The sequence below is a fragment of the Agelaius phoeniceus genome, chromosome 17 (assembly GCF_051311805.1).
Source record: "Agelaius phoeniceus isolate bAgePho1 chromosome 17, bAgePho1.hap1, whole genome shotgun sequence".
NCBI classification, from domain to species: Eukaryota; Metazoa; Chordata; class Aves; order Passeriformes; family Icteridae; genus Agelaius; species Agelaius phoeniceus.
This window is the reverse complement of record NC_135281.1, coordinates 10356923-10368574: the sequence shown is the minus strand read 5'-3', so window position 1 is coordinate 10368574 and position 11652 is coordinate 10356923. Positions and strand designations below refer to the sequence as shown.

At 50.7% G+C, this 11652-nt stretch overlaps 1 protein-coding gene across 1 annotated transcript in view; it reads left to right on the top strand.

The window, feature by feature from the left end:
- The first annotated feature begins 662 nt into the window (after positions 1-662).
- COL20A1 (collagen type XX alpha 1 chain) overlaps positions 663-11652 on the top strand; it is a 53806-nt gene continuing 42816 nt past the window's right edge. The window contains exons 1-6 of the mRNA XM_077187302.1: positions 663-865; positions 5123-5207; positions 7497-7607; positions 9204-9347; positions 9573-9722; positions 10619-10819. Of these exons, the coding sequence (XP_077043417.1) occupies positions 5135-5207; positions 7497-7607; positions 9204-9347; positions 9573-9722; positions 10619-10819 (679 nt within the window). The 5' untranslated portion in view covers positions 663-865; positions 5123-5134. The remainder of the gene's footprint in view (positions 866-5122; positions 5208-7496; positions 7608-9203; positions 9348-9572; positions 9723-10618; positions 10820-11652) is intronic.

Here is an 11652-nt window from a genome sequence, read left to right as displayed (position 1 = left end):
CAGGATTATAAAACAAAACTGCAAAGAGCTAACAAAGGTTTGTTTAATGTGCAAAATATTTTGAAAACTACGATTTTTTTCCCCCATTTAACTTGACACTTCCAAAGGTATCCATGTTTCCAGCTGAATGGCAATGCAAGTGTCTTAAACCTCAGTTGTGATGGGAGACTGTGATGCTGACAGCCCCTGCAGTTGCAGCTGAAAATCTGGCCTCTGAAACAAGAAATGTCACCGTCAGTCATCCCCTCCTGGCAACGAGGCCAAAATCCATCCAGCAGAAGTTTTGGCACACCGGGGGTCCCTCCCAGCAGCTCCTGGTGCTGGGGATCCCTCTGGCAGGGCTGGATCTCGCAGCTGAGGAGCTCCAGCTCACGATTCGGCCTCCGGCCCTGCAGAACTGGCAGATGTGCTTAATTTCCCAGAGCAAAGGGAGCACAGCCCCCATCCGTGCGCGCACAGCTGTTGATGGGAGCGAGCGGGGCTGGGCTGGCTTCATCCCGGCCGCGCTCAGCGTGGGAGGGAGCCAGCACTTGTTGCTGCCTTCTAGGAAATCAGCCTGCAGCCTGCCGCACAGAGATTCTCTTTTATTTCATTAGCAAATCCCCTAAAGCCGTGTGCTCCTGCCCATAGGAGCAGCCTCCCGCTTTTCACGCTTTTTTTTTGGCGGCGCGAAGGGGCCAAGCCGTGCGTGCAGAGAGGGAGGTGCGGGAACCCCATCCCTGTCCCTGTGCTCTCCCTCCCCTCCCCGATCCCTCCCGGCTGCTGGGATTGCGATCTTGGATCGCTGCGAGGAGCAGATGAGGCGCCAGGGCAGCTCCTGCCCCCGTCCCGGGATGTAGCCGGAGCCTCCTCCCGACTCCGACAGGTCTGTGCCTCCTTCCTTCCCCTCGGGGCTGGCTTTGCAGGGATGCCCAGGACGGGTTTGCTCTCTGGGGCATGTATGGGTATAGCAAAATGGGAACTCCTGCAGGGTTTTGCTCTCTGGGGCATGTATGGGTATAGCAAAATGGGAATTCCTGCAGGGTTTTGCTCTCTGGGATGCCCGGGATGGGTTTGCTCTCTGGGGCATGTATGGGTATAGCAAAAAGGGAATTCCTGCAGGGTTTTGCTCTCTGGGATGCCCAGGAGGGGTTTGCTCTCTGGGGCATGTATGGGTATAGCAAAAAGGGAATTTCTGCGGGATTTTGCTCTCTGGGATGCCCAGGAGGGGTTTGCTCCCCTGGGGCATGTATGGGTATAGCAAAAAGGGAATTTCTGCAGGGTTTTGCTCTCTGGGATACCCAGGAGGGGTTTGCTCTCTGGGGCATGTATGGGTATAGCAAAAAGGGAAATCCTGCAGGGTTTTGCTCTCTTGGAGCTTGGAGCTGGTGCAGTGCTGGGTGCCGGGCAGGGGGGACAGGTCCCCTCCTTTAGGGTGAATTGGCTTCAGGGCACATTCCCTGACATCAGCCTAAACAAACCAGGATCTGGGGCTCTTCAGGGGATGTGGCTGTGAGAAATGCACTTTGTTGGTTGGTTTTGATCTCTTTTTTTTCCTTCTGTTTTGTGGTTGATAGTACAAAACTGTACTATCCTCTAGGATATTGTAGGATACCCTCTAAAATATTGTACTATCTATCTAAAATACTCTGCTATTTAAGATATCCTCTAAAAACTGTACTATCCTCTAGGATATCCTCTAAAAACTGTACTATCCTCTAGGATATTGTAGGATATCCTCTAAAATATTGCATTATCTATCTAAAATACTCTGCTATTTAGGATACCCTCTAAAAACTGTACTATCCTCTAGGATATCCTCTAAAATATTGTATTATCTATCTATCTAAAATACTCTACTATTTAGGATATCCTCTAAAAACTGTACTATCCTGCAGGATATCCTCTTAAATACTGTACTATCTATCTAAAATACTCTACTATTTAGGATATCTCTAAAAACTGTACTTTCCTCTAGGATATTGTAGCCAGAGAGTGCTTGGAAGGGTTTGTCACCTGTGTGGGTTTTTCCCACCTGGAGGTGTGGGTGGGTTCAGCCTGATGGGCTGGGGGAGCTGCAAAAGCTCAGCCTACAAGTGGAACTTTTTCCTGACTTTTTTTTTATTCTGGTGCCGTTTCCACTTTTGTTCAATAGTGGAACTGAAATAGAGGAAGTTTCCAAGAGAAACTAGAAAGGGGTTGATGAATTTGTGGGTTTTAGTGTGTTTTGGGTCCTTTAACCGGCAAAGCACTCAGGGAATGTGGGGCAGATTTATTCCCTGCCTCGGGCAGCCCCTGTCTCCTTGGGGCTGTTTCTGGCCCTGCTCCTGTGCCCAGCAGTGAGAGGAACAGGAGGTGACATTGCTCCTGCCAGCCCTCCTGTGCAGAGACAGGGGTGACCTCTGACATGAGGAAACGTCCCCAAACTGGGACTGTGGAGGATGGAAATAATTCACAGTGCCTGCAAATCCTCACTTTTAGTCCTGATGATTTAAATACGTGGCTGGCATTTTTTTTTCCTTAACTAAAGTGACTACTTCTAAAATTTCCTGTACAAAAAAAAGGCGTCTCTGACTGCCTTAACCTCCAAATCTCCTCTGAGCACACAACTGGAGCAAGTGGAAAGTGGTGTGCTCCCCGCACACCCCTGTTTTCCAGGCTCTGGAAATACCACTTGCTCCATGTGCTGCTGTCTCCACATTCCTTCCCTGGGGGTGAGTAACAGGAGAGAGGCTCCAGCGTGCTGTGGGCTCCCTGCCTGCTGTCCCTGTGCTCCTCTCAGCCCCAGGGGCCACACTCAGCCTGGCTGGCTGCTGGCACCACGGATGGATGGCAGAAATGGATGGGGAGGGACCAGGGAGTCCTGGAGCTGGGGCTTGGGGTGTGGCAGGGGAGCTGTGGAGAGGGAGCTCCTCCAGATGGGTGGCTTCCACCACTTCAGACAGGTGCATTTCTTATCCCTGATTTACAGCTAGGAAAATGAATGTTGGAGAAGAGGCAGAATGGTGAGGGGTTTGCCTCTGAGACGGCAGAAGAGATGAAGTCTCTGTTTCTTGCTTTAATCACAGAACAGATCCACAGCCTGGGGTCTAACTGTGCCCAATCTGGGTTAAAACCAGGATTACTGGGAGGGTGGGCAGGCCCTGGCACAGGGTGCCCAGAGCAGCTGTGGCTGCCCCTGGCAGTGCCCAAGGCCAGGCTGGATGGGGCTTGGAGCAGCCTGGGACAGTGGAAATTGTCCCTGCCCATGGCAGGGGTGGAATGAGATGAGCTTTAAGGCCCCTTCCAGCCCAAACCAGTCAGTGATTCTATGATAATATTGAACTCATCCTTACTGACACAACAGGGTGGAAGCTGCTGCCCAAATCAGAGCCTGCAGTAAGCCTGGAGCAGTGCAGGCTGGAGGAGTTTATTTTTCTGGATTTTGGATCCCATATAACCTGGGTTAACATGAAAAGATCCCACACAACCCAGTGCTTTTGCCAGAGTTTGGCATCCTGTTTGTCAGCAGTTGCACAGAAGTTTCAAGGAAATCAAGAGCAGTTTGGTGGCATATCAAAATAGCAAAAATGAAATTTTAGTTCAAGGAATTTGAAAAATGCTGACTTTTTGCTGCTGTTTGGCACACACACCTCTGCAGCCAGGGCAGGCTCTGCTTTCCTGGAGGTGACAATCAGGGTTCTGAAGGCCACCTATCAAATGTTTGCTGTTTTTTATAAACAATGACCTCATTTTATTAGCTGGAAAAATAAAGCAAGTGTTTCCCATGGCTAAAGGCTTCGGTTACACTGCAGTTGTTCCATTCATCTTCAATTAAAAAAAAAAAAAAAACCAAAGCAACAGACAGAGAAGGGTGGTTAACAACTCCCTGTTACAACTTGCACGCTTTTCCATTCATTCTTCCAGCAATTTAGATCTGATTTAAACAGATCATGCCTGGGTCACTCACTCATTCATGTGCATATTTATTTTTCCTTGAAATTGCTACAAAGCTGCTGTGTTTGAGGGGAATCAGGCATTTGCCAGGAGCCTCTGCATACCTGTCCATCAAGGTGAAGGGAAGGGAAATGTCACTGCAGGAGGGGGTGCAGGGCTGGTTCTGCCAGAAGCAGTGAGGCTGAAATGTGGAGCACAGAGATGACAAAAGGCCAACAACAGGTGCTCAAAACCTGGTCTGCTGGGAGCCAGATGAGGGAGTGGCACTTCTTCCATCGGGGTGGTTCTCTGCTGACCAAAATTCCTGACCCAAACTGAACAGCACTGAAATCCAGGCTGGAAAAGCCAACTGTGGGTGCTCAGGGTCCGTGGGCTGGGGCTGGCAGTCAGCTTTGGCCATGCTGCTGAGGTTTTTCTGAGTCAAACTGATTCACAACTCTGACCCTCTGCCATGGTTAAGTCTCTCCTGTCTACTTTCAGTCTGTTCAGGTGAACAAATTAAAGCAAAACTATCCCAACAAATACTGCATATAACTTAGGAATGAAATAAGAAATAAACCCCTTCTTTGTAAGCTCTTCACATACAAACTCCACTGGGTCTGTGGACCCCTCCTGCTGCAAAATTGCTTTCTCACAGCAACTGATGTCATTAAATCTGATGTTTGAGCAGCCTGGCTGTTACAGAGTGCTCCTCTCTGTGCTTTCCCCCTTGTGATTGGTGTGTGCATCCCAGGGACATGAGAAACGTGCTGTCTGTAAGCCTGGAATGATTGTGGCCATGATAACCACAATGAATTACTTCTGTACAGTTTAAACCAGAGGTTATTCTGGAATCTCTGTGTCCAGTGATTTGCCAGTGTTGTTGGTTTCCATGGTCAGAGCAGAGCCCATCACTGGGAGCTCCAGTGCTGAGATTGTCCTGCCCAGAGAGCAGCCCCAGGCACAAGCAGGAGGAGAGGAGAGTTCCCCACCAGGTTTGTAAACACAGCTTAGTCCAAGGCACTGAGAGCTATATTGGAGAGACTAAAAAGATAAAATAACGTGTAGGGATTGCAGGAAAATCTGTGTGTTCCTCTCCACCATCCTTCCAGTGCCATCCATGATGCCCAGAGCTTGTGGTGCCTCAAAGCAGGATGGACAAAACCTGGATTTCGATGTGGTGAAATACAACCTTCACTTCTCCTCCCTGACATTTGCCCTTTTGTAGGTCCTGCTCACAATGCTGATTCACACTTGGTTCTTTCTTGCCTGCCTGCCTGTGGTGAGCCATGTCTGGGGACGAGTGGGCCAAGGTAAGGATCCTGCCTGCCCTGCTGGGGCTGTTCCCTGAGGTTTGTCTGCCCTGGGACAGCCCAGCCCTTCCTGCTGGCAGGGACAGCACTGCCAGGGCCATTCCCAGAGCCAGGCATTGTTCCAGGGGGCTGCTGTGCTCTGCTGTCTGCTGGTGAAGCTCCCAACAGCCTTTCCCAAGCATGAAGAGCAGTGAGGGGTCAGGGGCCCCAGCTGGGAGAGCCCCTCCATCCCTCCCCACCCTGCCTGGCCTGTCCTCATCCCTGGCAGCAGTTCAGCACATCAGGGATGCATTTCAGCCTGTGCAAGCAATGAGGGGCTCGTGTGATCTGTGGGAGCCTGAGAAATAGGAAGGAAAAGGCTTTTGCTTCTTTAGACACTGCACCTTCCTGCTTTGGGTGTTTGTGGGGAGATGTGGTGCAGCAGCCGGGTGAGGAAGCACGAGGTGATTCCTCCTCCATCATCCTGCCCCCCAGAAAATGCCTACAGCACCTCAGCACAGCCTTTCTGGTGTGGAAGAGCCACCTTTAGGTTGTGTCTGAAGAGCACAAAGGTTCCTAGAGAGGTGGTGGCCCTGCAGGGCTGGGACAGATGTGTCTCCCTGCTGTGTATCTTCCAGACTTCTGCAGTTCAGCCTGGGCTTAACTCCCTGTGAGCTGGAGAGCAAGGTTACAGCATCAAACAGTGCACATCTAACACAGGGCAAGGAAACAGTGGAGCTTTCATGGCACTGGGGATCATTTGCATCCAGCACATAATGGTGCTTTAGAGGATGATGTCCTTTCTGGTCTGTCTGGGGACATTCTTGTCTTTTTAGCTTCTGGGCTCCTAGAGTGATGCCCAAGGAGCTGGACCACACTTGGCCAAAAGAAGACAGCTCCATGTTTAATCTAACTATGAATTCCCCTCATTGTTCCATGATCTTTTACCATTTTCTCTTAGGCATGATTTTAGGATTTGCTTTTTGCCCTTCACCCCTCTTTCCCCTGTTTTCTTTCTTCCTCTTCAGATTTGCCTGGGGTGAGATGTGAATCTGAGCTTTGTTTCCCCAAAATAGTTATCTGCTTGTTGGGCAGCCTGCAGGAAGTCTCTGCAAGGAAAGGTTAAGGCCCAGATGTTGGGCTGAGACAAGCAGGAACCTCAGTGCCAGCTCTCACTGCTTTCCTGGGGGGTGGCATCATGGCAGGGATGTCAGGAGCTGTCAGGGCATCGTGCAAGACCAGATGAAGGAGCTGAGGAGCCCTGGGTGACAGATTGGCAGCACTGAGCAGAAACTCCAGGTCACTCTGAGATTTATTTTTTTTGAGAGCAATTGTAAAGGGAAAAAGATTGGTGACAGCTGCAAATGAGGGGGAGCACTTGGGTGCAGGTGTTTATGGTGTGCTCACTCACTGCAAATTAGGGCATCCTGCTGGAAAGGCAGCTCTGGGCACAGTGTCAGAGGGAGGGGAGAGAAATCTGCTGAGTTGCCACCCTGCATCCAGCTGAGTGAAAAAGTTTCACGTGGTGACATTTGTGTGACAGGAATCATGGATTCGAGGAGTGACACATGGGCTCAGCCATCTAGCTGGGTTAACAGATAGCTGTGAAATCTGGAGGTGATAAAGGAATGTGCTCTTTCGTCTCTTTACCTCCTTGTCTGATACTGTTTTTTCCCTCAAGATTTGTCATTTAGCTTTCAGCTCCCTGCAGCAAACTGATACAAGCTGGTGCCCATGAGTTATGGTCCTGCCAGGAGCTGTTATTTACACTTTATCAGGTTTTCTTTCTTTCTTTTTTTTTTTCCCTCCTTCTTTCTAAACCCAGCTGGTCCTTGGAGCTGCCTCTGAAATGATCATTCTGCAGAAGTGTGGGATCCATCACCTGGGGAATTCCTGTATTTCTCAGCATCCCAAGCCTGTTGAGGAGCCTTGCTTGAGCCCCTTTGCTCCCCTCCCATTTCACATGTTTGCACTGAACACACTTGCTGTAAAAAACCATTCAGCCTGAAAGCTCCTGGGAGAGCCCTTCAAGACATGAAGGGTTCAGAGAGAGCCCCCACCTGTGGGGAGGCTGCTTTACCTTCCTGTAGGGGTATAAATGAACACCTGAGAAATTCTCCTTGCACGGGAGGCTCCAGGCCTGCAGAGGTGCAAGGGGACTGCAGGAGCTGCCATGGGATGCTGAGGACTGGGGTGGGGAAGGTTCCCTTTGCACCACAATCACTGCCATGCCCTTAGGAGAGACAGCACAGAGGGGTTTGTGGCAGGAATTGCACCCACAACAGCTCGGCCACGTCTCCTCCTCCCCAGGGTCGGGCCGGCTGAAGCTCACTGTCCTTTCAGAAGACAGGCTGCAGATGAAATGGAAAGAGACTGAGGGGACCATCAGTGGCTACAAAGTTCGGGTAAAGCCCATGGCAGGTACGTGCTGACACCCTGGGCTCGGGTCCCAGCAGAGTTCAGCGGGACTGAGCTCCACCTGGAGCACAACAGCACCTAAAAATGAGAAATGAGCATTATTGAGAAATGAGCATTATTTGGGGGAATAGAGACAAGGCAGAGGGAGTTACCCACAGCCTGCTCTGGCTCTGAGGATTGGTTTCACTGGGCTGGTTGGTTTCCAAGGGTTGGTTTCACAGTGACAAGGAGCCTCTCTGGGCACCGTGGGAGCTGTCAGTAGTGGTACCCAATGCAGGCACTGTCCCTTTTTCACTCCTTCAGAGGAAAGAGAGGAAATTCAGCCCTCTTCATCCTAGGGGAAAGGCTTAGCCAGAAACACTGTTCTTTGGGACTCTGTGAGACAAAAATGAAACAGGTTCCTTGCCTGGCTCTGCTGTGGAGCTCCCAGCTCTGCCACCACTGCAGGGACATGGCATGGGAAGCCTCTGACCCTATTTGCGTGGGTAGGCCCATCCCTCCAGCTCCCTACCCCTACTCCCTGATTTCAGATGTTGAACCTGGTGGTTTTGGAAGGACACAATGTCCCCCAGCAGGGAGGAGGGGCTGAGCCATCCTTGGTCGTGGCTGGCATTTGGTTCCCAGTCGCTTTCCCAGTGAGCCCGAAAAGGGAGCAGGAGTGCAGGGCGGCAGCTCCTGTGATCATCCACCCGATTTTAGCTCAGCCCCACCTGTTTCCCGGGCTGGAGCAGCAGGTTTCTCATTCCTTGCCTGCCCTGCTCCTCCCCAGAGCCTCAGCTCAGCAGAGATTGATGAGCATCCCGGGAATGCAGGGAATCCCCGCAGCACATGCCTGAGGCTTTCCCTCTCAGGCTGGGGAGTTTCCAGCCCCAGGCAGGAGCACAGGGATGGCAGGGTCAGGAACATCCATCTCCATCATTCAAAGCTTCAGACCTTTCCTGTCAGAGGGATTTAGGGGGCTGCTGTGCCTCTCTGTGCTGGGCAGCAGTCACTGCCCTGCCAGCACAGAAACGCTCCAGCTCTTGGCTGCTCAAGCCATCCCAGTCCCAGGACAGGGTCCAACAGCTCAGGACGTGGCTGTGGAAGGGTCTGCAGGCAGTGCCAGCCCCAGAAATGAGCTGTGCCCTGCAGGCAGCAGCTGCCCTTGGAGACAGATGGGGCAGAGGCAGCACAGCTGGGGTAAGATGAGTCCAAGTGCCATTGGTGACCTCCAGAGACTCCGAGTCACTTCCTCATTTTGTCACACATGACCTCAACCAGCTGGGTGTTTTCATAAACAGTTGCCAGTCTTTACATTCTGAATACCAGCTTTTCACTCAACAACTCCTTGGGAAGCTGGTGAGAGTTACACTAATACTGGGGGGGAAGTAATGCTCAAATTTGGGCACATACCAGGGATTTAAAAAGCCCACCTCAATCCTCCCAACTCTACGTTGAAGAAAAAGAGTAAAAATCAGAGCTCCTCAAAATTTAAAGTATGAATAGGAGCTGACTGCAGTCCCTAGGCAGACATTCCCTGCATTTCAGTGCTGCTTTTGCTACTGTCAACTTAAATTTAAGCTCTGACAGGCTCTGAGCTGTGGCTTCATCCCACCTCAGGGGACTCGGAGCAAGAAGTCATGCTGAAAACCAAGACTCCCAAAGCCACGGTGGGAGGGCTAAGCCCCACCAAGGAATACACCCTGCAGGTCTACGTGCTCAATGGCTCCCAGGAAACCCTGTTTGCCAAGAGGAAATTTGTGAGTAAGTGGAGAGGGCTAAATTTTACCACTCAGAGCTCCTGAGGCTCTTGGGGATGCGGCTGCTCTGGCACACTCCCTGCAGAGTGCTTGGCAATCCCAGAGCCTGGTACTATTTTGGTTGGAAGGTTAGAAAGGGAGATGGGGAAAACCCAGGAAATGAGGGAGGGAACTGTGGCTCACAGGCCTCTCTAGATGGGCAATTTCTCTATTTTTGGTCTTCCTGCAGTAGAGGAGCTCAGAAATGCATCCCAGACTAGAAACAGCCACAGGAACGCAGGAGCTGCATCAGGAAAGAACCTCACCTCCTCTGCAGCTGAGCACAGTGGGGTGGCTGAGGCCACCCCACCACCCCTGAACACTGCCCTGTCACATTCAGGTGGGTGCTCTCGCCATCCTGGAGTCACACAGGGTTGATTTTGAGCCACGGCCTGTGCCATGCTACCATGGCATTCAGCTGGCCCTGAAACCATCCCCATTTTCTCACCACAACCTCCCTTCATCAGAGATATTCTTACAATGAGCCTTGCTAGCCCGGTCTCATCATTTCCATACGGTTCTTAGCTACAGAAACACAGTAAGCCACCTAAAAATATTTGCCCCTCATCCCAGCCAAGCTGAAAATGCACGTTCAGGTATCCAAATTCAGCAGGTGCAAACCCATCCTTTAACTGAATGTGGATCCTTTGAGAACAAGCTGCTCCCTGAGCAGCTGATGGTGCTTTTGTCCCTAAGCTCTGTGTCCCAAGGCTGCCTGCAGGTCCTCTACAAGGAGGATTTCCTCAACCTCCCTGGCTGAGGACTGCATGTAACTACAGAGTCTCATGTTTCCATGGGCTCAAAAGGGAATTCCACCTGTTGATGGAAGAAAGATCCACCAGGGCCATTATCCAAAAAGCCTTGCACTAGAGCTTGGGATGGTTGCAAGTCACAGATTACTGAGCTCTGGAGAGCAAATGGATATGAGGTGCCATGGGATGTTTTCCCTGATTTATATTTTGTAAACATTCATTGTTTTTCGTCATTGATGATAACGGGAACAACACTTGTTGATGTGACCCATTTTTAACATTAGCTCCTGAGACCACATTCAGCCCTCAGAGAGGTGAATGAAGGTGGTGACAATCCATCCACCTATTTCCATAAAATTGTAGGAATTTTACCCTTTCTGAGCCCCCTACACCTGTGCCAAATGTGGTTTAAATGAGCTGAGCTGTGGGGTTGGATGGGGATAACACAGTTTGGGACAAGGGGATTTTTCTCTTTGGAGCACAGCAAAGGACAGAGCTGAAAGGAAAAGGCAGAAGGGGATTCAGCCAAAGAGCTCAGGAGAAGTGACAAGAAACCAGCCCAATGTGGAGGCCAGCATGACAGAAACAGCATCAACAGCCCCAAAATCATCCCAGCACAATCCTGCAAACGCAGAGCGAGAGTCTCCAGGAAAAGAAAAAACCCCAAAGGATTCACTGAGACGAGGTGAGAGGGGGTTCAAACATGTCCTGCTGCTTCTCCCCTGCTGTTTTCCCTAACACTCACTGAATTCCAGCTTTCCAGCCCACCCTCTGCCCCCCCAGAGTAGAGTGCTGCTGGTTGTGTTTCCAATCCCTAGCTCATGCTCTGGGAGCGGTCAGAGCTCACTGGAGAAATTTGGAATCCTGTAGAACAACATGAATTCTCAGGAAAGCTGGAGTTAGGCCAAAAATTCCTTCCAGATGATTTAATTTACTGATTTTAATTGATTTGGCACCATTCTCTCTTCACGTTGTCATCTCCCCCTGCTCCTGGCAGATTCACGTAAGCATTTGTGTTCCTCACCAGAGCACCCCCAGCCATGGACCTTTCCAAGGTGTTTCCTTTCCAAGCACCAGGGGTGTTTGTTACCCAGCCTGCTCCTCCTTCTGGGCTTGTTCTTCGTGTTTCACAGATATCTGATCCATGAGGAGCCTTCAGGTTCAGTTGAGATTGTGATGGCTCCCAGCTCTGCTGAAATGGTGGGAATGGAGCATCCCCTTTGGCCCAGTAGAAATCCATGGCTGTGAGAGGAGACACACCTCCTTGGAGCCTGATAAATCTCAGTGGGATCATCTGTTTCCCCTCCACCAAAGGTGGAAAATTCCCCATCTGAAAATTACTCAAGGAAGATGCATCCAATTAGCAAAATGCCTTATCTTGTCCTCTGCTGAGCTGAAGGCCTGGGGTGGGGAGGGAGGCAGAGCTGGAGCATCCATGGTGCCAGCAGGTTTTTGCTGAGAGATTGGATTTAATATAAAGCCATGAAATAATTGTAGCCCACAGGGGATCTCGTGATG